Source organism: Equus caballus, chromosome 11 (assembly GCF_041296265.1).
Source record: "Equus caballus isolate H_3958 breed thoroughbred chromosome 11, TB-T2T, whole genome shotgun sequence".
In the NCBI taxonomy this organism is placed as follows: Eukaryota; Metazoa; Chordata; class Mammalia; order Perissodactyla; family Equidae; genus Equus; species Equus caballus.
In genome coordinates, this window is record NC_091694.1 from 764,517 (window position 1) to 792,445 (window position 27,929).

Genomic DNA, 27,929 nt, shown 5'->3' on the forward strand with positions numbered 1-27,929 from the left:
GTCTGGGTTGTTTCTGGGCTGCCAGGGCGAGGCGGGTCCTGGGACCACTGTGAGGGCCTGACTGCAGCACTGGGAGCCAGGGAGTACGAGTCTGTTTCAGATTCTCTCAACATGACTGCTAGCTCCTGCTCTTTTTATTTCAGAACTCAAGTCCCACATGCAGGTCATCACTCACTCCCAGGGGCCTTTTTCTCTGTGTTTCCACTTTTCTTTCCCCAGCGATAACTGTCTACCCTGGGTGCTGCCTGCTTGCTCGCTGTCCCGGGCTCAACAGGAGGCAAGCGTCAGGCCGGATGCAGCTGGACAAGGGTGCAAGGAGGCCCACGATCGGCCCCCTCCCCTCAGGGGTCTTGACTCGTGTACAGGCCAGGGCTGGCCAGTGAGGGTGGGGGGCCAGCCGCCTCGCTGAGGTCCTGCAGCAGACCCTGCAGCTGCTGCAAGCTGGGGTACACGTTCTCCTCCAGCCACTCTTCCACGGTGTCCGAGTAGAAGACACGCTGCAGGGCGGCCTCCAACTCCCCCACGAGGGCACTCCACCTGGCCAGGAGACTGAGGACCACACACGGCAGTGGGCCCACCGAGTGAGGACCCCTGGGTGACAGCCCAGGCCTACGCACTCTCCACTCATGTCCTCAACAACCCCAGGGGTCAGTGCAGTTCTGTACCTCAGTGAACCCATCCGTAAAATGGGGCTATTAGTGCCCACCTCACAGGGCTGGTGGGAATGACAGTGACTGTCACATGAATAACATCTGAAACTCGAATGTGCTTTATGACTGGCTGGCAGGGTTTTTCTTGTGCATGAACCTGCTGACGGTTGACAGCACCTTACACTCAGTGGGACAGGCTGCACTGGCCTCAGCTGGGAGCCGTGAGCCAGGAAAGCACCGGGGAGGGCTGGCTGGCGGGGACTCTGTTCCTGTGGTACCAGGAGGGCGAGGGGCACAATGAGCCCTGGATGCCATCGGGGCATTTGGCGACCTTCACTCTCGTGGGATCAGAGTGCCTTAGCTTTTCTCTGCTGGAGGGCACAGCTGATTCAGCAAAGTTTTCACCCAGGAACCCCTGGCTGCGATGCCTAGAAAGCTTGTCTTAGCGCAGAGCCGATCGACACGGAAAGCTGCCACCTGGTGGGAGGCCGGGCAACCTGGGTGGGCACTGTCTGGTGGGGGGCTACCTGAGGGCCTGGGGCTGGATGTGCTGGATCATGACCGGGTGGATGAGCTTCCGCCTGCGATGGAAGGGGCTGAACCAGCCGGTCACGTACCTGGGGGCAAATCCATGCACCTGGTCAGCCCGCTGCAGGTGGCCTCCAGTGGTTTTTAAATAATACCTTTGAATAAAAGTCTGGTAGAAGTTTTAAAAAGTCGTTTTCCCACTAGAAAGTCTCCATGCAGGATGGGCTGGCCCGTGCCCTGTCCGGTGCGGGGCACAGTGGCGGCTCGCCCCTGCCCACTCACCTGTCCCTCTCCAGCAGTGCGTCCACGGAGCTGCGCAGGTGGAGGCTGACTTGCGTGATGAGGGCGAGGATGTCGCTTCCGGGGAAGGAGCCGGCTCCTTCCCTGCACAGAGACGCTGAGCTGAGACGGGTCCAAGCGTGAGGGGAGAGGCAGGGCTGGGGTGTGGGGTACCTCATAAAATCAGTTATTTCCAGGCTGGAAATCCCTAGGAAGTTCTCCACTCTTGCTTTAACATCTTCAGCAAAGCCTCCTGAAACCAACCACAGACAGAGGCGGTTGGTGCAGCCTCTGGAGAATGGGGAGGAGGCCTGGTCGGACCTCCAGGCCCTCAGGCTGTGGGCTAAGTGACCGAGGGGGTCTGCCTGCCAGGGCCGGCCAGGCACGTGCCAAACCTAAAGAGACCTTGGGAATGGGTGAGCCCAGTGTTTCTCATTATGCATGTGAAAATGCGTTTGTGGTGTTAAAAACTAGGAAATGGAAATGAGATCAGCGTGGCCAGCAGCATCTCCACCCAGGAGATGACTGCTGAGATGCCATGTGGGGTGACCTCGGCCTTCCTGCAGGCAAGCCCAGACCGCGCTGCCTGGCCACTGCACAGCCGCCCAGGGATCATGCAGTGGTTTGCAATCGCAGTTTCTCACACAGTGGAACACTCTAGGGCAACTGAAGCCAACCAGGGAGGCGCGCAGGAACCAGAGTGAATAAACCTCCAGGTCAGGGCGGGTGAGAAGCACCCACCAAAGGAGGCTAGTCACAGGCTGGCAGGAAGCTGAGAACATGCAGGGGCCACATGTGGAGGCAGAAGGTGGAGGCGCGTGGAAGGGCTGCCAGCTCCCGGGGGAGGAGGAGCTGAAGTCCACACCACTAGTGTTAACACGTCTCGGTTATCTGCTGTGCCCTTCTCTAAATGGTTGAATACTGACACTCAGAAAGAGTAAAATGACAGGGTCTGCCGTCTCTCCTTCCTCTCTGGGCCTGCACAGTCCTCCTTAAGCAGCATGTGTTTCAGTGCCCCGCTTTCCTAATGCATTCAGACATCTTTCTGCGCCAACACCACGTACACCATCATCTTAAATTCCTACATAGTCTCAGAATTTAAATGTACACACTTTATTTACCCAAGCCCTTCCACTGACTCCTGACTTCTGTCCTAGTCGGTGCTCTAAGGAATGTCCCCACACCTCTGCCCCATGTCCCGCTGCTCCCGCGGGTGACCTAGAAGTGGGAGTGCTGGGGTAAGGTGTTCCCCTGGGCCCACACAACTTGCCAGCACTGGGTGTTTAGGACATTCATGCAGCAAAGGTGGAACCTCTTCTGTACCCCATCCATGATGAATTTCTTTCATGGGTTCACTATGTCTGGGGGGCTCTTCCCCCAACTTACTGGCTTCCCTTAGGTTTAGGTTTGAAGATGTGGGGTGGTTGGGCAGCTAAGCTGGGCTGGTGAGCTCGTCCTCCCCAACCCATGAGGAAGACCCTAGTCCAGCCCTGAGGAGGCGGCAACTGGGGGCATCGGGCACTCGGCCTCTGTGCCTCCTGCCCTCCTATCTTCCTGGGAGGAGCAGGGGGACCATACCATGTAGGAGTGACTGCAGACAGACGGCCAGGGACGGGATCCCCACGGGCAGCAGCTCGCACAGCACGGAAAAGTGGTCGTACCTAAGTCCACAGGAGAGGGGCACTCAGCTCCCGCCGCCCTGTGCCCTGCAGCAGATGCTTGCACACTGTTCACTGCACTACAGGACAGGCAACCAGAAGCTACTGCAGTGCCGCTGCTGCCTCTGGAAATGTCCATGGGCTTCCCAGTGGCTGGCAGACACACTTGGACCTTGCCCAGGAGACCCCGCCTGGGGCTTACTGCTCTGCGGTCACCAACCTGAAGTCCTTAATGAGTTCAGCTTTGTAAGTGAGGTTGGAGCATCTGCAGGACACAGGCCGGGCCTGGAGCTCACCTGCAGGGCCCTGCCTCCGGCTGCCTCCTGCTGGTTCAGGGCACTTGCCCTGCCCTTGGTACTGCGGCCACCTGGCCTCCGTCTCGGCCACCCCAATCACAGGACAGGACCTGTGGCCAGGACTTGGCCCAGGACCAGGGGTTCATTTGTAGCTCTACTTTTCAAATGGTGTGAAATCCTGAAAGAGCCAAAATCTGCCCCCATGGCGTATGTGAGACGCAAACAGGCATCTGTGGCCTAGAGGTGAGGCTGCAGACCTAGAGGTGAGGGTGCAGACATGTGTGTGGATCACATAGCGGTGTGGGGCCAGGAGGGCCAGCGTGCTCTGTGGACCTGAATACCCTGTGCGGCGTCCCCTCTGCAGAGTATGTTGGGAGGCCCCAGGGGTGCGAGGGGCCCAACTCCAAATGGCTTTTTTGTGCAGCCACCGCTGCTCCTTGGGGGCCCAGGCTCCTCCCACACTCTCCTCAGAGTGCCGGCCCCTTTCCCTCAGCCAACCTTGGGAAGGACTGAGGCTGAGACTGGACTGGTGAGGAGGGCAGTTTGTCTGGGCATGGGAGCTGCCTTGACCCTCCCTGGACAGGCCGGCCCCGAGAGCTTCCCTGGGCCCAGGGGCCTTACCTTTGCCAGCCTGTCAGGACGATGCCCTGCAGCATGTCTGCTGGGCCACTGCCGGCTACCTGCAGCCACTGCACGTGGTTTCTGAGGTGGTGCTCGATGGGGGTCAGGGCCTGGTTCACGCCCGTGGCCCCCTTGAAGGCACTGGCAGCCCACAGCTGGGAAAAACCACACTTCCGGTACTTTTCCATGAGGAGGGCTGAGTGAGAAAGTGAGGTGTGGCTGGCTTGGGTCCCCAAGGGGCTGCAGCCGCCAAGCCCTGAAACTCGGATATCCAGATACCATGCTTGTCCAGACGGAAAATCGGGAGGAGCCCATGACCACCGGGTTTAGTTCTGGACAGGCTTAAATCCCGGTGAGAGGAGAGAGGCCAGCTGGTTACAAGTGGCCCCTGGTTCACTTGTTCATTAGGAAAACACAGAGAACGGCCATCCCATGAGTGACCCGGGTGGCAGGACATGTGCTGAGGGCCCGCTCCCCCAGGGCCACAGCGGGAGGAGGCCTTCGGTGAAGCAGAGGTAATTCACAGAATTCTAAGCCAAGCGACTGAGGCCCCTGCATTCCCCTCAGCTGGGTAGTTGGGGCTACAGGGTCTTGGGGGCCAAGACAAGGGGTTTCCCCTGGAAACATGGTACTGACCCTTGCCATGGATGTCCAGGTCGGCTCCATAGTCCCAGAGCACAGGCTCCACCAGCTGTGGCACCCCCGACGCTGGGGTTAGAGAGAGGCCGTGAGCACCAAGACCCACCCAGAACACCCTCCAGCCCACACTTCTTGAGTTAAAGTGGAACACAACCTGTCTGTTTCAGGACACGTGGGTTTTAAAGTACAGACTCCACACCATGCCAGATTTTTGGCAGTAAATGTCACAGCCACAGAGCCAGCCAGCTTTAGAAATGACTGGACTCTGGAGTTCTGTCATGGGTGAGCCCCAGGCCGTCTGTCCCAGAGCTTCCTGCGAGGGTGGACATGCTCTGTGTGCTGCGATGGGGGCACTAGGCCCAGGTGCATCAGGAACACCAGTAAATGGATTTAATTCTAATTAATCTTAATTACAACCCAAGTGGCCACATGTGGTAGTGGCTGCCTTGAGGACACACAAGCCCTGCAGAAGCGTGAGCAGCTCCGCGGGTCTTGGCTCTGGGCCGGGGCTGTGAGTGGACCATAGGGATGTGAGACCACGGGGACTGGGGGTGCCGCTGCTTCCCTCCACCAGTGGCTCGTCCAGCAGCTAGTGCGAACCTCAGCCACGGCCCCCTTCAGGGGTGGCCAGTGAGGTCATGTGAGGCCAAGGCTGCCAGAAGCATTGGACACCCTCAGGGCCCATCAGGACCCTTTTGCCCCCCACTCTCCCCTTCCTCCTGATGTCCAGGGCCTTGTGGCTGCTCTCTGGTTCAGACGCGTCACTTCCGTACTCCTGCAAGATTCTAAAATGTCTTTCAGGGGAATGGCAGTTTTGTGTGAGAAAACTGAAAAAGTGGTTCTAATGGGGTTGTCTGGACCTGAGAGCTGGTCCTCGGGGATGTCCCGCAGCATGTCGTCCCACACCAGGGGCATGGTGGCAGGGTGCCGGGCCTGCACGTGGCTGGCCACCGCCTTCACATGGGACAGACACAGTTTTGCTTTGGTGTTCTGCTCCTGCTGCAGCCACTGTCTCGAGGCCTCACCCTCTCCAAGGTAATAGACCTGGAGGGAAGACACAGGGCAGGTTTGCCTCCAGATAGCCCTCCTCACCCACAGACATACTTGGGAGAGACCAGAGTTCATGCCGTGGCCTGAGCGGAGGAGGCAGCAAAGGGCGACCCTGCCTTCTTCACTGGGACCTAAACTGCCGTTCGAGATCTCCTGTGAACGTTCACAGCAGCTCTATTCACAACAGCCAGGAGATGGAAGTCGGCCAGGTGTCCACCAGTAAGAGGATGGTAAAGAGTGTGCTCTCCTCATACACTGGAATATTACTCAGCCACAAACAGGAACGAACCACTGACACATGCCACAATGTGGATGAAGCTCGAAAACATCACACTCAGTGAAATGAGCCACAAAAGGCCACATACTGCATGAGGCGGCCAATCCGTAAACACAAAGGAGATGAGTGGCTGCTGGGGGCTGGCGGAGGGGGCTGGGGAGTGGCTGCTAAGGGGTGTGGGGTTTCTGTTTGGGGGAGGAAATGTCCTGGAACTGGACAGAGGTAGTGGTTGCACGCTGTTGTGAATGTGCTTAGAAGTTACTGAATCATATGCTTTCAAACGGTTACAATGGTAAATTCTGTTCTATGTATTTACTACAAAAAAAAAGATTTCCTCTGAAGAAAAAGATCAAGCCCTGGGGATAAAACCTGCAAATCCCCATCCACCTCAGGTCCAGCTGTGCTCAGCCAGCTTGGAATCTTCCCCAGGCCTGTCTGTGTTTCTCAAGAAGGGGTGAAGCAGAAGGGCGAGGGGTGGAGGCCACGTCACCCGGCGTCCCGGGAACTGCCTTTCCAGCTAGTGCGCCATGGCTGCAAAGGCCCACCATACAAAACTGCATTTCTTCAGTTGGAAGAAGTAACCAGCCCAAACTCCTGCCCAGGGCCAGCCCTGAGGCCGTGAATTTGCCTAACTGGGGAGTGGCTCTGTTGCTGCTGTGGGTGTGGGCAGGACAGCCATTTTGGGCCCAGCCCATCGCTCAGCTGACCTGCAGGGTCCATGTGGGGACGGGAGAGTCTATGCCCCACCCGTGCCTTGCTTGGCTCTGCAGGCTTGCCCGTGTGAGGTCACCTGTCAGCTGGGATGAATGCCCTGACCAGGGAACATCTCCTCAGCCAGCCCCTCTTTACCCTTTGGGATGTGGACTATTTCTTCTATTTAAGAGAAGAACCCATGAGGCAGGAGAAGGTGACTGCTGCAGAACTGGGGAGAGCATGCCCCACTGGTGAGGCTTAAGGAGTGGAGAAGCAATGAAGGCACCCACCTCGTCACAGCCGATGTGGAGCCATCGGGCACCGGGGTGCAGCTCCATGATCTGGTCAATCATGGCTCCCACCAGTGCCAGGGACTCCGCCTCATGGGGGTTCAGTGTGTTGGGGAAAAGTGCCACTTCTCGGAGGTGAGTGAGAGCCTCGTGCTTCAGCACGAACTGTGGAGAGAAGACAGGAGGGGGCTCAATGACACTGGGGGACAGAAGCTCGCACCTGAGCTCTGCGGCAAGGAGCCACTCTGAAGGAGACCCACAGCTCCTGCCTGTGAGTCACCTGAGCCCTGACGGCTGGGGCCTGGGCTTTGTGGTTTAAACTTACCGTGTCTGCCCAGTCTTGGCAGAGGGGCTGGGCATGGCAGTGTGGGAGGGGTCAGGGCCAGCCACAGGGCTGTGCTGCAGGAGGAGCAGGGAACTGAGCCATCCAGCTGGCTCATCATGGCTCGTGGCCCTTCACTCCCTTTGATTCTAACTGGGCTGAGTGAGGAGACTGGAGAGACAGGATCAGTCACATTCAGAATGACAGGCTGGGCAGACTCCCCGCTGGAGTGGTGTGAAGAGGTTGGCAAATCCTCTCCCCAAAACAAGGATGAAATGGAACCATTAGTCAAAAGCAACCATTTCAGGGCTCTGGAAGCCAACCAAAGGGGAACAACAAATGGGGAAACATTTGTGGGAGAGTCAGCATGACTGCAGCTAAGAAGAGAGGTGCTTCGAGCAACGTGGTGGCGTGGGCTCACCCAGGACTCTCTCCCCTCCAAATTACAACTAAAAAGAGCAACTGCTTTCCAACCAAAAAAAAAATCCTAATAACAGAAACCATCAGAGACCCACAGGAGCCAAACGACAGAAGGCGGAGGGGCTGGAGCTGCCCTCGGAGAAGCTAGAACCGGGTAGGAGAGAACTTGGCTCCCTCCCCTAGAGACTGGAATCGCTGCCACGGGTGCGGGAAGGGGCAGCGGAGGGGCTGCGCATTGGGGATCATCCAGGACTCCCACCGCCCATGCAGCGGAAACCCTCTAACGGGGAAAGCTTTCGCGTGGGGAAACCCCAGCAAGCCAGGGCCCTGGGAGACCAGAAAGTGAGACCTGATCCAATACAGGTCGGCTTGTGAGAGAAAGTGCCCCTCCTCTCCCAACCCAAGCTGTGCACCACCACCATTGGCTGAAGGCAGAGGGCTCAGAATGCAAGGCTCTCGACCCCCATCTAGTGGCGACAGGCTGTAACTGCAACCGAATAATACCATCATGCACAAAAACCGCTCCTCTACCATCCAGCAATTTATAAAAGCTCCAGTCCAAAAGGAAAACAGTAAAAATACAGAAGTATGTCCTGAGGGCTTGGAAATAGGTAAACTAAATGAAGAGGTGTTCAAAATAGCTATCCTCAAAATACTCAATGAGGTAAGGGGAAATATAGAGAAACAAGTCAACGAGTTCTGGAGTTACTTCACAAAAGAGATTGAAATTATAAAGAAGAATCAATCAGAAATACTACAGATGAAAAATACAATGGATCAGATAAGACAGAATATAGATTCCCTGAATGCCCGTGTAGCTACCATAGAGGAGAAAATTAGCATAATCGAAGATAGACAGGCTGAATGGCTCCAGACAGAGGAAGAAAGAGAACTAAGAATTTAAAAAACTGAAGAAAATCTCAGAGAAATAGCTGACTCAATGAGAAAATGCAACTTAAGAATCGTCAGAATTCCTGAGGGCGTAGAAAAGGAAAATGGAGCAGAAAGTGTGCTCAACGAAATAAGAGAAGAGAACTTCCCAAATCTAGGGATTGAGAGAGAAACGTGTGTGGAGGAAGCTTTCAGATCTCCTAGATTTGTCAATGTAAAAAGACCTACTGCAAGACACACAGTAGTAAAAATGGCAAAAATGAAGGACAAAGAAAGAATACTCAGGGCAGCATGGCAGAAGAAAGTAACCTACAAAGGAGCCCCTATCACACTTTCAGTGGATTTCTCTACAGAAACCTTACAAGCTAGGAGAGATTGGAGTGACATATTCAAAATTTTAAAGGATAAAAATCTTCAGCCAAGAATACTCTATCCAGCAAAAATATCCTTCAGATATGAGAGAGAAATTAAATCTTTTCCAGACAAACAAAAGCGAAGGGACTTCGTAGTCACAAGACCTCCACTACAAGAAATCCTCAAGAAGGCTCTCACACCTGACATAAGAAAAAAAGGGAGAAAGGGGTCACAAAACACAGAGTAGGGAGACAAACAGATAGAATCGGAATAGGATAGCAAATATTCAACTACAGCATTAGGATAAAGGGAAGGAAATCACCAAAGCAAAGACAATCATCACTCTAACCACAAACTCACAACACAAGTTGGAATAAGAGATGAAAATAATAATTTAGGAGGGGAGGAGGAAAGGGGCTGAAACAGTCTAGGCTAAGGAAGGAAGAGACCACTAGAAAATGGACTATGTTATACACGAGATTCTGAATACAAACTTCAGGGTAGCCACTAAACTAAAAAACAGAACAGAGACACAAAACATAAATAAGGAAAAACCTAAGAAACCCAGCATAAGGAATTGCAGAAGTCAACGGACAGGCTAAAACACACAGGACGAGAAACAAAGGAAACACAGGAAAACCGGAAAACGAGCAACAGAATGACAGCATTAAGCCCTCATGCATCAACACTCACCCTCAATGTAAACGGACTGAACTCCCCCATAAAAAGACACAGAGTGGCAAAATGGATTAAAGAGCAAGATCCAACAATTTGTTGTCTCCAGGAAACACACCTCAGCTCCAAGGACAAACACAGGCTCAGAGTGAAGGGGTGGAAGACAATACTCCCAGCTAATAGCAAACAAAAGAAAGCAGGTGTCGCAATACTTATATTAGACAAAACAGACTTCAAGATAAGGCAGGTAAAGAGAGACACAGAGGGCCAATATGTAATGATCAAAGGGACACTTCATCAGGAAGAAATAACGCTTATAAATATCTATGCACCCACCACAGGAGCACCAAAGTTCATAAAGCAACTATTAACAAAACCTGACAAGGACAGCATGAAACAGAACTACAGGCCAATATCGCTGATGAACATAGATGCAAAAATTCTAAACAAAATTTTGGCAACCAGAATACAGCAATTCATCAAAAGGATCATACATCATGATCAGGTGGGATTCATACCAGGGACACAGGGATGGTTCAACATCTGCAAATCAATCAACGTGATACACCACATCAGCAAACTGAGGAATAAAAACCACAGGATCATCTCAATAGATGCAGAGAAGGCATTTGACAAGATCCAATAGCCATTTATGATAAAAACCCTGAACAAAATGGGCATACAAGGGAACTACCTCAACATAATAAAGGCCATATACGACAAACCCATAGCCAACATCATACTCAATGGGCAAAAACTGAACCCCATCCCCCTGAAAACAGGAACGAGACAAGGATGCCCTCTATCACCACTCTTATTTAACATAGTACTGGAGGTCCTGGCCAGAGCAATCAGGCAAGAAAAAGGAATAAAAGGAATCCAAATAGGGAGGGAAGAAGTGAAACTCTTGCTGTTTGCAGACGACATGATCTTATATATAGAAAACCCCAAAGAATCCATTGGAAAACTCTTAGAAGTAATCAACAACTACAGCAAAGTTGCAGGGTATAAAATCAATTTGCATAAATCAGTAGCATTTCTATACTCCAGAAATGAACCAACAGAAAAAGAACTCAAGAATATAATACCATTCACAATCGCAACAAAAAGAATAAAATACCTCGGGGTAAATTTAACTAAGGAAGTGAAGGACGTATATAATGAAAATGACAAGGCCTTTCTGAGAGAATTGGATGACGACATAAGCAGATGGAAAGACATTCCATGTACATGGATTGGAAGAATAAACATAGTTAAAATGTCCGTTCTACCTAAAGCAATCTACAGATTCAACGCCATCCCAATCAGAATCCCAATGACATTCTTTACAGAATTAGAACAAAGAATCCTAAAATTCATATGGGGCAACAAAAGACCCCGAATTGCTAAAGCAATCCTGAGAAAAAAGAACAAAACAGGAGGCATCACAATCCCTGACTTCAAAACATACTACAAAGCTATAGTAATCAAAACAGCATGGTGCTGGTACAAAAACAGGTGCACAGATCAATGGAACAGAATTGAAAGCCCAGAAATAAAACCACACATCTATGGACAGTTTATCTTTGACAAAGGAGCTGAGGGCATACAATTCCTTTTTAAGGCTGAACGGTATTCCAAGTGTACAGACCATGTTTTGCTTATCCATTACCCATGATGGACCCTTGGGTTGACTAGAGCTGCTCTTTTGTTTAATGATTTCCTGTTCCTTTTATGGATGATATTCCTTCCTTTATCTCTTTGGAAAATCCTAACCATCCATATTGTCGGGTCTTTTTCAGATGACTCCATCATTTTCAGGGAGCCTGGGACCCTCTGAGCACTGCTCCCCACTCCTCGTTAACAGAAAAGGACCCCAAATCACGCTGATACCAAAACCTGACAAGGACACCACGAAAAAAGAGAACTACAGGCCAATATCACTGATGAACATAGATGCAAAAATTCTAAATAAAATTTTGGCAACCAGAATTCAGCAATTCATCAAAAGAATCATACATCAGGACCAGGTGGGATTCATACCAGGGACACAGGGATGGTTCAACATCCACAAATCAATCAACGTGATACACCACATCAACAAACTGAGGAATAAAAACCACATGATCATCTCAATAGATGCAGAGAAGGCATTTGACAAGATCCAACAGGCATTTATGATAAAAACTCTGAACAAAATGGGCATAGAAGGAAACTACCTCAACATAATAAAGGCCATATCCGACAAACCCATAGCCAACATCATACTCAATGGGCAAAAACTGAACCCCATCCCCCTGAAAACAGGAATGAGACAAGGATGCCCTCTATCACCACTCTTATTTAACATAGTACTGGAGGTCCTGGCCAGAGCAATCAGGCAAGAAAAAGGAATAAAAGGAATCCAAATAGGGAGGGAAGAAGTGAAACTCTCGCTGTTTGCAGACGACATGATCTTACATATAGAAAACCCCAAAGAATCCATTGGAAAACTTTTAGAAGTAATCAACAACTACAGCAAAGTTGCAGGATATAAAATCAATTTACATAAATCAGTAGCATTTCTATACTCTAATAATGAACTAACAAAAAAGGAACTCAAGGGGCTGGCCCCATGGCCGAGTGGTTAAGTTCATGTGCTCTGCTGCAGGCGGCGCAGGGTTTCGTTGGTTCGAATCTTGGGCGTGGACATGGCACCGCTCATCAAACCACACTGAGGCAGCGTCCCACATATCACAACTAGAAGGACCCACAACGAAGAATATACAACTATGTACTGGGGGGCTTGGAGAAAGAAAGCAAAAAAAAAGAACTCAAGAACACAATACCATTCACAATAGCAACTACAAGAATAAAATATCTTGGGGTGAATTTAACTAAGGAAGTGAAAGACCTATACAATGATAATTACAAGGCTTTTCTGAAAGAAATGGATGACGACATAAAGAGATGGAAAGACATTCCACGCACATGGATTGGAAGAATAAACACAGTTTAAATGTCCATACTACCTAAAGCAATCTACAGATTCAATGCCATCCCAATCAGAATCCCAATGACATTCTTTACAAAAATAGAACAAAGAATCCTAAAATTCATATGGGGCAACAAAAGACCCCGAATTGCTAAAGCAATCCTGAGAAAAAAGAACATAGCTGGAGGCAACACAATCCCTGACTTCAAAACATACTACAAAGCTACAGTAATCAAAACAGCATGGTACTGGTACAAAAACAGGTGCACAGATCAATGGAACAGAATTGAAAGCCCAGAAATAAAACCACACATCTATGGACAACTAATCTTCGACAAAGGAGTTGAGGGCCTACAACAGAGAAAAGAAAGTCTCTTCAACAAATGGTACTGGGAAAACTGGACAGCCACATGTAAAAGAATGAAAATTGACCATTCTTTTTCACCATTCACCAAAATAAACTCAAAATGGATCAAAGACCTAAAGCTGAGACCTGAAACCATAAGGCTTCTAGAAGAAAATGTAGGCAGTACACTCTTAGACATCAGTATTAAAAGGATCTTTTCGGACACCATGTCTTCTCAGACAAGGGAAACAATAGAAAGAATAAACAAATGGGACTTTATCAGACTAAAGAGCTTCTTCAAGGCAAAGGAAAACAGGATTGAAACAAAAAAACAACCCAATAACTGTGAAAAAATACTTGCAAGTAATACATTTCACAAAGGTTTAATATCCATAATATATAAAGAACTCACACAACTCAACAACAAAAAAAATCAAACAACTCGATCAAAAATTGGGCTGGAGACATGAACAGACATTTCTCCAAAGAAGATATACTGATGGCCAATAGGCACATGAAAAGATGTTCATCATCGCTGATCATCAGGGAAACGCAAATCAAAACTACACTAAGATATCACCTTACACCCATGAGAATGACAAAAATAACTAAAACAAATAATAACAAATGTTGGAGAGGTTGTGGAGAAAAAAGAACTCTCATACACTGCTGGTGGGAATGCAAACTGGTGCAGCCACTATGGAAAACAGTATGGAGATTCCTCAAAAGATTAAAAATAGAACTACCATACGATCCAGCCATTCCACTATTCCACTACTGGGTATCTATCCAGAGAGCTTGAAGTCAGCAATTCCAAAAGTCCCATGCACTCCAATGTTTATTGCAGCATTATTTACAATAGCCAAGACATGGAAGCAACCTAAGCTCCCATCAACAGATGATTGGATAAAGAAGATGTGGTACATATATACAATGGAATACTACTCAGCTGCAAAACAGAACAAAGTCATTCCATTTGCAACAACATGGATGGACCTTGAGGGAATTATGTTAAGTGAAATAAGCCAGATAGAGAAGGACAATCTCTGTATCACTCCACTTATATGAGGAATTTAAACCTGTGGACAAAAAGAACAGATCAGTGGCTACCAGGGGAAAGGGGGGGTGGGGGGTGGGCACAAAGGGTGAAGGGTTGCACCTACAACACGACTGACAGACAATAATATACAACTGAAATTTCACAAGATTGTAACCTATCATTAACTCAATAAAAAATTTTTTTTAAAAAAAGAAGAGAGGTGCTTCTTGCCTGGGTGCTCTCCTCCCCGCTCAGGGCTAGCTGTGGGTGAACCCGCCCCTGGGGGCCATTAGTAAGAGCAACAGCCTTGCCTGAACTCTGCGGTCCCCATGGGGTGAGCTGCCCCTAGAAAAGAAATGTAACAGGTGACCCTGGAAATGAGAGTGCTTCAGAGGCGACACCTGCCCTCCTCACATCCCAGCCGACTGGGGGCGACATGCGGGGGACCTGAGAGCGCTGGGTGGAGAGCAGCCACAGACTGAGAACTGGCTGAACTCTGAGTGACCCTGGCCCCGGCGGCACAAGGTGGAGCCTTACAGGCTCAAGGACAACCTCGCCTACACCCCGGCTGACCACCAGCAGATTAAATCCTGACCCTGACAATTAAATCCAGGCAACTTACAACCAGCTGCAGGGGAAAAGGTCAGCTTTGATACAACATATTATCTGAAATGTCCAGTTTTCAACCAAAAATTATGAGATGTGCAAATAAACTGGAAAGTGGAGCCCAGACTCAGGGAACAAACGAGTCAATAGAAACTGATGCTGAGTGGGCCCAGGTGTTGGATTTATCAGAAAAATTATTGCAAAGGAACTATTATGAATATGTCCCCAGAATTCAAGGAAGCTCTATAATAATGGAAATGACAATTCCATTTCATGGGCTCAGCAGCCAATTTGAAGGTATGCTGCTTTTTTTGGTGAGGAACATTGGCCCTGAGCTAACATCTGTTGTCAACCTTCCTCTTTTTTTTTTCTCCCCAAACCCCTAGTACATAGTTCTATGTCCTAGTTGTAACATCATTCTAGTTCTTCTGTGTGGGGTGCCGCCATAGCATGGCTTGATAAGTGGCGTGTAGGTCTGTGCCCAGGATCCGAACTGGCAAACCCTGGGCTGCTGAAGTGGAGTGCACAAACTTAACCACTCAGCCACAGGGCTGGCCCCCAGCAGCCAATTTGAAATGTCAGAAGAAAGAGTTAGTGATCAGGACAGTAGATCAACAGAAATAATTCAATCTGAATGACAGAGAGAAAAGGTGGAAGGATATGAACAGAGCCTGAGAGACCCGGGGGCAACACCCAGTGAACCAACATATGTGCAAAGGGAGTCCCAGAAGAAAGGAGACAGAGAAAGGGACCGAGAACACACTTGAAGAAATGGCCCAAACCTTCACAGGAGTGAAGGAAACAAAAACCTACAGATCCAAGGAGCTCCGCAGACCCAAGCAGGAGAAATGCAAAGAAACCCAGGCCTAGACACATCGTTACCAAACCACTAAAAGGCAGACGCAAACGAAAATCTTGAAAGTATCAAGGAAAAAAATAACACATTTGGGAGAACAACACAATTAATGGCTGACATACGATGTTCATGGATTGGAAAACTCAACATAGTAAAGAGGTAATTATCCCCCCAAGTTGATTTACAGATTTAACACAGCTCCAGTCAAAATCCCAGCAAGGGCTCTTGTAGATACACAGACAAACTGATTCTAAAATATACATGGAGAGGCAAAGGAACTAGAGGAGCCAAAACAGGTCTGAAAAAGAACAGAGGCGGACGAATCTCACTACCTGGTTTTAAGACTCGGAATAAAGCTATAGTAATCAGGAAAATGTGGTATCAACAGAAGGACAAACGCACAGACAACCGGACAGAACAGAGTCTAGAAGGAGACCCTCACAAACACAGTCAAGTGATCTCTGACAAAGGTGCAAAGGCAAGTCCAGATCCCAAGTTTCAAAGAAAGGACTGTCTTTCCCACACGTGGCGCTGGCACCGCTGGTCATCTCAAGTGGCTACATGCCATGTGCAAAAACAACGAACCTCAACCTAAACCCCACACAAAAATTAACTCAAAATGGATCCCAAGTCTAAATGGACAATGCGCAAGTGGCAAACTTTAGAAGAAAACAAGAAAGGTCTTCGTGACCTGGTGACTGGCAAAGTTCCTTAAAAAATGACACCAAAAGCATGGTTCATCACAGAGAAAACTTCTCAAAATTAAAGGCTTTTGCTCTTTGAAATACACTAAGAGAATGAAAAGACAAAGTACAGGCTGGGAGGAAATATTTGCAAACCACATATCTAACAAGAGACTTGTATCCAGAATATACAGAGAACTTTAAAAACTCAACAGTTCAGAAAGTGAAATGGGCAAAAATTTGAAGTTATTTCACCAAAAGGGATGTACTGATGGCAAATGAACGCATGTAAAGGGCTTCCTACAGAAGGAACCACCCCAAGGACACCTCAGTTTTGGACTTCTGGCCTCTAGAACTGTGAGAATAAATTTCTGTCGTTTTAAGCCACCTTTCGTGGCCCTTTACGATGGCAGACCCAGGAAACAAATCCACCCCAAGAGCAGAGTGAGGCACTTAAGGAGGCGGAGTGTGGTCTGAGCAGGCTGTGCTGGGAGATCAGCCTGCCTGTGGTGGGGAGAAGGAGTGGAGGGGACAGGGTGACGCTGGGAGACCTGTCAGGAGGGTTTTCTATAGGTCAGGCAGCAGTGTAGACAAGGAGGGTGACAGCAGGATGGAAGCAGTGCTGACTCAAGACACAGAGGAGCAACGGCAGCCAGCCGGGCCTGATGATGGACTGGCAATGCAGTGGGCATGGGGTGCTGGGGACAGTGCAGCCCCTCCCTGAAGCTGGAAGGGGCCTCTCAATGCAGCTGGAGATGGGGGTCTGGCAGTCACTGAGGACAGGAAGGGGAAGCAGGGGCGGAATTGGCTTTGTCCAGAGAAAGAGTGTGAAATGGGAAAAAAGTGGCCTCGAGAGGAGCCATGAGGACTGCTAAGTCCAGTGGCAGCTACGGGACCGCACACAGTGAACAGAGGGCTCGGGCGTGGCCAGATGGAGAGCGTGTTGGCAATGCCAAAAGCCAGTGAGAGTCAAGAGAGGACTGAAACTGTTAGTGGAATTAGTGACTCAGAGGACACCGCTGGCCTGGGGAGGTGCTTTGTCGGGTGTGTGGTCCCCGGTGATGGAAAGTGACAAGCCCAGAGAGCACAGCAGGGAGAGTCAACCAGGCAAGCGGGGGACTGATTATGGGAGGGAGTCCCAGAAGGCACCCAGAACACGAGCACAAAGCACGAGAAGGCACGCGTGCCCCAAGTGAAGGCAACTCCTTTATGCCGACAGTGAATGAAGACTCGGGGGAGGACCGTCCTAGAGCTAACGGGTGCATTCGATAGAGGGAAGGATGGAACCTGACAGCCTGAGATCAGCGCTGTCTCTCACTGCTTCCTGCTGTTTGATGCGGACATGAGAATATTTTTGAAGATCACACAGGAGCTTGGGGAAATATTTCCAATATTAAGTGAGAAAAGGACACAGAGAAAACATACAGCATGTTTTCTTTTCTTAATGTTGCATTTTACCTCACACAATAATATTTCGATGAATACAAGTTAAAAAGGAAAACAGCCAGCCTGCAGGGCTCCGTGGGAGTCACCCCCCCCCACTTCCGGCTCTTTTCCTCCCTTCCTTGGACAGAGGGCACTTTGACCTAGAGCTCTGTGCTCTCAGGCTTTCACAGGACAGGGGCTTCTGGGAGCAAGAGCCTCTCCGCGCGGCCCTGAGCTGCTCCCTGCCTGTGGCTGGCCACTGCCTGTGCACCTGAGCCCCACCCCGGGCATCAGGTGACTTCTGTTCCTCTGACTTACCTCCATGTGTCCAAATGTCTGTACCAAGGGAATGACCTCTAGGTTGTTCAGCGTGGCCAGGTGCAGGATCTCTTTGATTTCAAAGGGGCTAGAGACAAAGATCAGCCAGGGAGGTTCAGGCCAGCTCTCATTCACACTCCAGCTCCCACTCATGTGCCCTCTCTCCCCCATCCTTCCTCATCAGGTTCCTGGAGGACTCTCCCGGGGAAACTACTAACTGAAAAGCTCTTAAGGTTTCAGAGAAGGCTGCTGCTCTAGAACTTGGGAAATAATGCCCTTTATGTCCTCAAGTAACAACTCACTTTTTACGCACTATTCTAACCCAAACTTTACAAGAGGCTGAAGTCACTTTACAAGAAACTGGGCCACACAAGGAATCATGTTCCAGAGCAGGGGTCGGCAGATGGGCTGGAGGGCAAATCTGCCCACCTGTTTTTCTACAGCCCGCAACCTAAGAATGGTTTCTACATTTTAAAATAAAATAGTTGAGAAAAGTCAAAAGAAGAATATTTTGTGACATGTGAAAATTATATGAAATTCATATTTCAGTGCAAACAGAGTTTTATTGGCACACACCCCCACTCACTTATTTACATCTGATAATCTGTGGCTGCTTTTGCCCCACAGACAGTTATAAGAGAGACCAGACAGGCCACACAGTCTAAAATATCTACTGTCTGGCCCTTTATAGAAAAAGCTGGTGATCCCTTTAATAGAAGAAAGAAGAGTTTCAAGATTCCGGTGGAGTGAATTCACCCCAGTGGAATGAATTCACCCCCGTGGGAGTTAGCATCCCCATGTGTGAACGGATAAAACCCTCTTAGGTAGCTGCTGTAAGCATGCCTGAGGGAAGAAATGCCCGAGGTCCCTCCAGGCCAGCACTCTGCTACCCACGCCATCAGGGTGACATCCTGGGAAGGGCTGACGTCCCACTCCATCATGAGTTGTCAGTTACGAATTTATCTCAATTTCTGTATGTGTTTGAACCATCTCTTAACTTAATCAGTTCTATAAGTATTGATTATATAAAGGTCTGTCTTTACCCTAAATATACCTTTTTCAAGCTTCACAGGAACCCCAGCACCTTTTTCACTTAAAAAAACAAATGAACAAAACATGTTCGTTGTAGGAAAGAAAACAAAGCAGTATGAAGAAGACAAAAGCCATGGGCAATCTCCCCATGGTAGGGGCACTCTGGTTCATACCTTTCCCGCCTACCCGTCCAGGCACATGGGGCATGCACATTTTGGGGAGTTCTGACACAAAGAGCCAAACCGCCCTCCAGAAGGGCTGCACAGCTTTGCATTCCACCAGCGGGAGGTCTGCTCTTTCTCACCCTCGTGAACACAGAGCACTATAATTTTTTAAAAAACTTCACCAATTTGGTAGCTAAAATGGCATTTCACTGTTGTTTTGATTTGTTTTATCATCATACGCTTCTTGGTATTTTTATTTCCTTTTTGGGATCTGCTATTTAATGTCCTTTGCCTGTTTTTCTTTTGGATTGTTTATTACTGATTTCATGGACACTGTAACCTTGAAGGCAAGTGGGGTGTGCCCATGAGCACAACATCTGATTTCATTGATTCTGACCCTCTCCCCTTTAGTCTTCACTTTCCCGATGAGATCCCGCCTGTGGCCGTAAAGAGCAGCCCTCCTTCCCCGCGTTGACACCTGTCACAGTGCTCCCTAGGCGCTTCACCTGCAGATGAGGACACTGGCCGACGGACACACAGGTCCCAGCTTTTCCTGGGGGGTCACAGCTGAGGCTTACTCTCTCTCAAACATTTCCAAATTCTCCTCAGTGAATGTGTTTTATTTTTGTAATTAAAGACAGGCATTTAAAAAGACTGAAAAGGATTGTCCCACTGTTGTTAAAGCCTCGCTGCCCGCCTTGCATCTCCAGGCCACCGCCCATGCCCACTCTGCATTTGCTGCACACAGTGTCGCCGTGCTGGGGGTACCTGTATGCGTGCTTGGCCCTCAGCAGCCTCAGGTGGCCCTCGTAGGGAAACATGTCTTCATACTCAATGAGGAGGCCGTTTGCACCCAGGGCATGGAACAGAGGAAAAATCTGGGGGGAAAACAGGGATGTCAGGAGGAAGTGACTATTTGAACAAAAAGTGACATATTTGCAGCATGTGGACCTTTTTTTAGCTTATGGACATGGATTGTAGGTGATATTTGTATTTTTTCTGGAAACTTTTAACTGGAATGTGTACTTTTGACACAGAGGGGTGGGGGGACTGCATGCTGTAAACTGGAGCTCTCTCTAAACAGCACTGATGGTGGCTTAGCTGGGGAGGGCGGGCTGGGCGCTGAGACAGACAGCCCTGCTCCAGACTCAGGAGCAGCTCCTTGTCCGGCTGCGACGCAGCACAGGGGAACCTTCTAGAGCACAGGGAACTGGGGGGCACAGGGGAACCGACAGAGCTCTGAAGGGCTGGTGGTGAGTGCCTGGAAGGCGGCATCGATGAAGGAGGTGGAAGAGGGAACAGAGGAGTGGCAGCTCTGGGGGCTGCTCGTGGGCTTCTCCCCCAGTTCTCCCCGTGTCTACTAGACACAGCGCTGAGATTCCTTCTAGTCCAGCGTCAAAACCAGGGTGAAGCAGAGCACATTGTGGGCGTGACTCCCTGCAGATGCGTAAAACTGCAACCCATCTCCACGAAGGGCTGCTGCAGGCTCACATGATTGAACCATCTCGTCGACGTTGCTGCCAGCGTTCTTTCCCCAAGGATACGGGAACATTCTGAAGCATGCTGGACGGAAGGAGGAAATCTGCCTGGGATTGAAAATTAGCTGAGGATAATGCATAAAATGGGTAATCACTGACTGACTGCACATTACTGAAGGAGGCAGACTGACTGTGGAAAGGAGCTGGCTAACCCGGTCAGACACGTGGGTAAACAAAACACACCGTTACGGTGTTTTCCTCTTTCCCTTGCATTTTTGCATCTGGTTTCCTTTTCAGCCTCGACCATCTGACCACCTGTGGGCCTACTGGGCCATTCTGTCCTCAGGGTTGGTAACAATCGTCTGTACACAAACGCAGGGGTATCATTTGATGAGCTCCTGTGCATTTCTCACCAAGATTTGACGACAGCCAACATTTTGCCAATTTTATTTCACCTAATTTCCACCTTTTTTTTTTTTTTTTTTTTTTTTGAGAAAGCTTAGCCCTGAGCTAACTGCTGCCAATCCTCCTCTTTTTGCTGAGGAAGTCTAGCCCTGAGCTAACATCCATGCCCAGCTTCCTCTACTTTACATATGGGACGCCTACCACAGCATGGCTTTTGCCAAGTGGTGCCATGTTCGAACTCGGGATCCGAACCAGCGCACCCCGGGCCGCCGAGAAGTGGAACGTGCGAACTTAACCACTGCGCCATCAGACCAGACCCCACTTTTCTTTTTTGACTGGAGTATTTTAAACCAAATCCCAGATGACATATCTTTTCACCTATATATCTCTGATTAAGACATTTTAAAAAGCATAACCACAATACCATTATCCCATCTAACCAAGTAATTCCTTAATCTCATCCATGTTCAAATTTTCCTGTTTCTAAAATCTTTTCACACATGGCGTGTTTGAACCCAATCCAGACAGGGTCCATACAATACACTTTTTTGAATGGATCTGTGAAGGTTCTTTCGATTTGCAACAGTCCTCTCTGCTTTTTTTTTTATTTGAAATTTACTTGTTGAAGAAACAAGGTCATTCGTTTTGTATGGTTTTCTAAATTTTGGAATTGATGGATGGTAATCTCAGGATGTCCCTCAGTGTGTGTGCCTAATTCCCATTCTTGTGCATGCTAGTGGTTAGATGTGAAAGTGCAATTTGGTTCAGGTTTCATTCTTGTGGTAAGAATGTTTCACAGGTGGTTCTAGAAGGCATAAATTGGCTGTCCCACCAGAGTGATTTTGGGCTGATCACTGGGTTCAGGGGGCATCAGCGAGATCCACCCCTTGAACTTCTGCCTAAAGATTTTAACAACCACTGATAGTTATTAGTTAGCTGGCATTAAACAGCAAGGTGGTGACTTTCCAATTATGCCAACCCTTCTGTGAATATTGGCTGGAATTCTTTAAGGAAGAGTTTCCTCTCAGCAGTTATTGGGTTACTCCAGTCCTAATGCTGCAGCTGCAGGCTGTTCTTCAATAAACTCACTCAGTTCTTGGATGTTTATAATAGTTGGTCTGTGGCTTTTATACTTGAAGGTCAACTTGGCTGGATACAAAATCCTTGATTCATATTATATTTTCTTGAGTATCTTAAATATATTTCTCCTTTATCTTCTGTCATAAAATGTTGCTGTCAAAATATCTGATGACAATCTGATTTTCTTTCCTTACACATGATTTGGGCACACTTTTTCCTGTGTGCCCAAAAGATTTTTTTTTCATTTTCATTTTCTTTAGAGTCTGACACATTTACTACAAGATACCTTGGTGTATATCATTCTAGGTAAGTTCTCCAGGTACACGGCATGACTTTTCAACATGCAGAGTCGAGTAGTCTTTAATTTCAGGACAGTGTCTTTGAATTGTAGTTTCTTAGCATCCGTTCTGCAGCATTACTTTGGGTCTCTTCTTTGGGAACTGTTGAACATTGAAAACATGGACACAATATTGGGCATCTTCCATCAAGAGGTGGTGTCTATTCCAAGCCTTGAACCTGGGCTGACCTTTCACTTGCTTTATCAAGAGTAACTCTGGGCCCCCAGCAGCCCTGAGACTGCCACGCTGAAAAGAGAGCTGGCTCAGCTTCTGAGATGACAAGAGCCCACCTGGAGGAGAGGAGGCCAGGCAGAGGAGAACCAAGGTGCCAGCGGACACTCAGCACAAATGCTAGACATGGGGATAAGGCCATCTTGGACCACCAGGCCTTTCTAGTTGTCATGGGACTGCAACCACCCGAGGAAGCCCAAGTCAGACCAGCAGAAGCAGCCAGAGAGCCCACGGAAACAGGAGGAATAATGAATGGTTGTCTTAAGCCTCTAGGTTTGGTGTGGTCTGTCCATTATCTGCAGCAACAGATAACGGACACAGGAACGCCAGTGACATCTCAGTTGGATCTTTGCCCATCTTCTCTATCAATTTGTCACAGTGCTTTTTCTTTCTTCACTTTTTTTTTTCCTTTTCTGTCATTTATTTCCCAATACTGTTTTCCACGGTGTCTGTTTACTTTTGTTCTTCTGATTTAGTCTCCATTTCTGACTTTTTTCTTTTTCTTTGTCATTCATTCCTGGGGCAATCTTTTCACAGCCTCCTTTTGTCTGGTTATCATGTTTCTGGGCTTTTCCACATCTGTTTCATGCTCTTCTTTCACAGCGTCTACCATTTTCTTAGTATCTTTGACCTCATTTTGAAGTATTATGGTAATACGGAAATATCAGCTCATCTGCTCTGTGGTCACATGTTCCTGGTACACCCTCCTTGTCAGAATGCTACTCAGATCATCATCCTCTTTTTTCTTACAATGCCTCTGTATGGTATTTAAGCACCATCCTTTTCTGTTGCTCAAATGAGATCTGTTTTCTTGCATTTTTAAGAACAGGTTCTGGTGTTTGGGATGGAGATGGGCCAGCCCAGGCTCCCTGCTCCATTGTCACGACAGGATTAGCAGCTGTGGACTCTGTGCAGCTACTTCGTCTCTGCCTCCTCTGGATCCCTTCCCCCTGTAGCTGAACCTTCTCCCTCCTTCACCCTCGGTATTCCTGCCCAGCTCAAGGTGGATTCTTTTCCCAGCAGTGAGTCCTTAGTGTGGGGCTCTGTCCTTCTGGAGGTATTTCTGAGAACCTCGGGCTTCCCCAGCACTGTCTTTTGAAGCTTTTTGCACACCTCCGCAACTTGGAGCCACTGACACCTTCCCAGCATCTCGCTGACAGGAGACCTTGACCTGAGGGGCCATCGTCGTCAGAATAGTCGGAATTCCTTTCTCTTTCCCCCACCACCTACTGCTAGCTGCTGACCCCAGCGGGTGCTGTGCTGTCTGCTCTGGCCCCACCCACTCGCACTTAGGAATTCACAGGGACACCCTGATACCTGCTTTTGTTGAAGAGCACTGCCATGACAAATTACCACAAACTGGGGGGCTTAAAACACTAAGGCCTTATTTTCTCAGAGTTCTAGAGGCCAGCAGTTCAAAATCAAGGTGCCGGCAGGGCCGTACTTTCTCTGAAGCCTGTAGGGGAGAAGCCCTCCCGGCCTCTCCCAGCTTCTGGTGGCTGCCGGTGATCCTTGATGCTCCTTGGCCCATGGATGCATCATTTCCAGTCTCTGCGTCTGTCCTCACCTGGTGTCCGCCCTGTGAGTCTTCACATCCTTCTCCCTCTGGGCATGTCTCCGGGTCTCAATCTCCCCCTCCTTATAAAGGCGCCACTCATGGGCACAGGGCCTGCACTACTCCAGCAGGACCTCCTCTTACGTCACTGACATCTACAAAGACCCGGATCAGGCCCCATTCGCAGGTCTGAGGGACTAGGATTTGAACATCTCTCTGGGGACACAGTTCAGCCCACGGCGAAGAGGTTGTGGCCTTCTGCCCCTTCTGTTTTCCCTTTGGCTATCCTGGTTGTTCTGTCTGTTTTGTGAGGAGATTTGGGGGAAATTCAGAATCTGTGTTGCTGCCACCATCGTGCCCCAACCCAGAACCCGAGGCTGTGCTCTAAGCACACATCTCTACAGAACATCGTTCACAACGTCAAAGGCCAACCCCGAGGCAGAGGGGAGTCTCGAGAGGCAACGGGAGCTCTTACCTCCGAGAGGTACGAGACCTTTGGCGGAGCTCCTTTAAGGTCCAAATGAACTAATCGCCTCTTAAACGGTGAGGAACCGGACATTTCACTGTTTTTTGTGAAGGTGTATAACAAAAATCTCTTGTCTGGGCACTTCTTCCTGGTGGAGAAACGCAGAGTTACAAACGAGCGACGGCTCCTTCTGGCCTTGCCCTTCCACTTTCTGTCTCAGTTCTGAAATTAAGCGGGAGGAAACTCATTTCACCAACATGAAAATGGATCAAGATGCCTTGCTCCACGTTCAAATAGAGGGACCTCTGCCATTTAGCTGTGATTTGCCCCTAAAACAGAACAGCATTGGTTTTCTTATAAGATGGTTGTGATCTGTAATAACAAGAATGACTGCTAAATAATTCCATTTTAAAGATCCTCTGAAACTATACATACTGCGCCCATGAAACAGTCAGCAGATATTGCTAAGCACTTTTCAGCTCCCACGATATGGTGTTTCTGTTGAAAATTTATCCTCAATTTTATTTTACTTTGGATAGCATTAAAAATAATTTACATTTCTAGAGCTCAAGTCAGCTTGGTTGTGTGGAGGAAGACACTGCAAAAAACTGCTCAGGTGACAAGAAACTGTCTAGGATTTAAAATAAGCCATTGATAATCTGAAAAGCAAATGAGCCACAAGCATGCCAGGCTGACTAGTTCATATTAGACTAAAGGAAGTGTCTGGATGATGAGGAGGCAGCTGGGAGATTGTGAAATCTTATTTTTTTTCTCTTAGAAAAGCATAACGGACTACATGGGAAAAGGAAAGAGAACCGTGTCTGCGGGTCATGTACTCACCTCCCTAATGCAGACTGCACATTCCGGGCAAGGAGTAATAACCCTTGACCTTAAGGAATCTAGAACACAGCATGGGAGATAAAACAGATGCACACAGAAACCAATCAGTTTGATTTTTTTTCTTCGGTGAGGAAGATTAGCCCTGAGTTAACATCTGCCACCAAACCTCCTCTTTTTGCTGAGGAAGATTGGTCCTGAGCTAACATCTGTGCCAATCTGCCTCTATTTTATACGTGGGATGCCTGCCACAGAATGGCTTGATAAGCGGTGTGTAGGTCCAAGCCCGGGATCTGAACCTGTGATCCCGAGGCTGCTGAAGCAAATCACACGAACTTAACCACTGTGCCACTAGGTCAGCCCCCAATCAGTTTGATTTTTTTAAAAAATAGATTATATTCAAGACAATCTCAATGACAAAATTCTTAAAGCAATTAAGTACAGTACCAGCTGAGAGGTGGATGAGTTTTATGAAAACGCATTCTGAATAACTGCAATACTCTTGGGGCTGGCCCCCTGGCCAAGTGGTTAAGTTCGCACGCTCCGCTGCAGGCGGCCCACTGTTTCATTGGTTCGAATCCTGGGCGGGGACATGGCACTGCTCATCAAACCACACTGAGGCAGCATCCCACGTGCCACAACTAGAAGGGACCCACAACGAAGAAAATACAACTATGTACTGGGGGGCTTTGGGGAGAAAAAGGAAAAAAATAAAATCTTTAAAAAAAACACAAAAAACTGCAATACTTTTAAAGCTGAACTGTTTTAAAATCCTACAAACCAAATCTATTTTCCAGGGAAGAGATTTAAAAGAAAAATTTCAAGCCAAGAGATCTGCATTGGCCACGTGTGCAGCTCCTTCTATTCTGAGAGAAATCCTCCTGTCATTCCTGTGACACTGGGGTGACAATGAACATAGCCATCTTACCTGCAACAGACACAGAGTTGTTTCCCAACACAAGATTCTGCCAAATCTGCAGGAGAAGGAGGAGAGAAGTCGGCATTCCATCTCGTTATGAGTGTGTAATTGCTTTGATTCCCTCCTGCATGACGTCTCACAAGTGAGATTATTTCAAAGACTTGGGTTGGTGCTAGCCCCGTGGCGCAGCAGTTAAGTTTGCATGTTCCGCTTTGGTGGCCCAGGGTTTACCGGTTCCGATCCCGGGTGCGGACATGGCACTGCTTGGCAAAAAGCCATGCTGTGGTAGGCATCCCCCATATAAAAGTAGAGGAACATGGGCATGGATGTTAGCTCAGGGCCAGTCTTCCTCAGGAAAAAGAGGAGGATTGGCAGCAGTTGGCTCAGGGCTAATCTTCCTCAAAAAAAAAAAAAGGACGGGTCAACTGCCGCTATTATTATTATTTTTTTTTTTGGTGAGGAAGGATGGCCCTGAGCTAACATCCATGCCAATCTTCCTCCATTTGTAAGTGGGATGCTGCCACAGCATGTCTTGATGAGCACTGTGTAGGTCCACGTCCAGAATCCAAACCGGGAACCCCGGGCTATGGAAGTAGAGCATGGGAACGTAACCACTAAGCCACTGGGCCAGCCCCGTCACTATTCTTGATCAGACTAACAGTAGATGTCCAGTTGTCCCTGATTCCTCGGGGTTTTTAGGTGGGTTACCAAGAGCCCCTCAGTGGTGTCTGATCTGCACTTATTTTCCCAATGTCAGGTCCCACGATATGATGTTTCTGTTGGAGAGATCTCTTTTTTACGGTCCAATGAATCTAAGAGAGTTTTCTTTTCCCTGAGTATCAGTAAATTCTGCACCTTCTTCGGACACAATACTCATGAATGAACTTCACTGCTAACTCCGCTATTCAGAATCTTAGGTATCCTGACAGGGTTAAGACCTTACTTCATACCTACTGGAAGGAAGGTTCTGCAGGGATACTGGAAGCTGTAAAGACGCAGCAGGGCCTCCAGAAGGTACACGTGTACTGAGCGCCAATGGGTACCAGCGCCTGCAGGTGTGGCACGGACCCCTGAACACCCTTCAGAGAGGGTCTTGGAGGCCCTGGAAGGGAGATTTGGAGACCCCGGGAGGAGGACGGAGACCCCGGGAGGAGGATGTGGAGACCCCGGGAAGAGGACGTGGAGACCCCGGGAGGAGGATTCGGAGACCCCAGGAGGAGGATTCGGAGACCCCGGGAGGAGGACGGGAGACCGGGGGAGGAGGATGTGGAGACCCCGGGAGGAGGATGTGGAGACCCCAGGAGGAGGATGTGGAGACGCCAGGAGGACGAGAGACCCCGGGAGGGTGACGAGGAGACCTGAGGAGGAGGATTTGGAGACCCCAGTAGCGCGCGCACAGCGGGCGAGGACGCACTTCGGCCGGACGGCTCCGCGGCGCGGCGGGCTCCAAGGAGCGTGCGAGGAATCCGGCCCTGCGGGGTGCGTTGCGGTCCGCGCCCAGGTCCGCCCCGCCCTGCCTGCTCGGCGCTCGGCCTCCGATTGCTCGGGCCTCGGC

At 49.0% G+C, this 27,929-nt stretch overlaps 1 protein-coding gene across 32 annotated transcripts; it reads right to left on the reverse strand.

The window, feature by feature from the left end:
* Positions 1-116: 116 nt before the first annotated feature.
* HEXD (hexosaminidase D) lies at positions 117-27,929 on the reverse strand. Of its 32 annotated transcripts, none has more exons than XM_070226746.1 (16): positions 27,789-27,929; positions 27,329-27,444; positions 26,384-26,429; positions 25,459-25,517; positions 24,628-24,766; positions 19,834-19,943; positions 17,870-17,957; positions 6,982-7,146; positions 5,532-5,715; positions 4,669-4,740; positions 4,033-4,228; positions 3,036-3,118; positions 1,632-1,710; positions 1,461-1,562; positions 1,178-1,267; positions 117-549 (listed from the first exon to the last, which is right to left on the reverse strand). In XM_070226746.1, the coding sequence occupies exons 5-16, from the start codon at positions 24,709-24,711 to the stop codon at positions 342-344; spliced, it is 1,461 nt and encodes a 486-aa protein (XP_070082847.1). In that variant the 5' UTR covers positions 24,712-24,766; positions 25,459-25,517; positions 26,384-26,429; positions 27,329-27,444; positions 27,789-27,929; the 3' UTR covers positions 117-341. The 32 variants fall into 32 exon arrangements, with proteins under 32 accessions (XP_070082847.1, XP_070082844.1, XP_070082849.1 ...); XM_070226743.1 differs by having other exon boundaries at positions 27,325-27,444; XM_070226748.1 differs by having other exon boundaries at positions 24,628-24,840; positions 27,325-27,444.

What these genes read in the sequence shown, in the direction of transcription:
- HEXD (XM_070226734.1), bottom strand. Translation starts at nt 24,711, where the DNA reads ATGTCCGGTTCCTCACCGTTTAAGAGGCGATTAGTTCATTTGGACCTT. An exon ending in TCCACATCGGCTGTGACGAG is followed by an intron (nt 5,716 to 6,981) that starts GTGGGTGCCTTC and finishes TCTTCCCTCCAG; the next exon opens with GTCTATTACCTTGGAGAGGG. An exon ending in GCACTGCTGGAGAGGGACAG is followed by an intron (nt 1,268 to 1,460) that starts GTGAGTGGGCAG and finishes ATTTGCCCCCAG; the next exon opens with GTACGTGACCGGCTGGTTCA.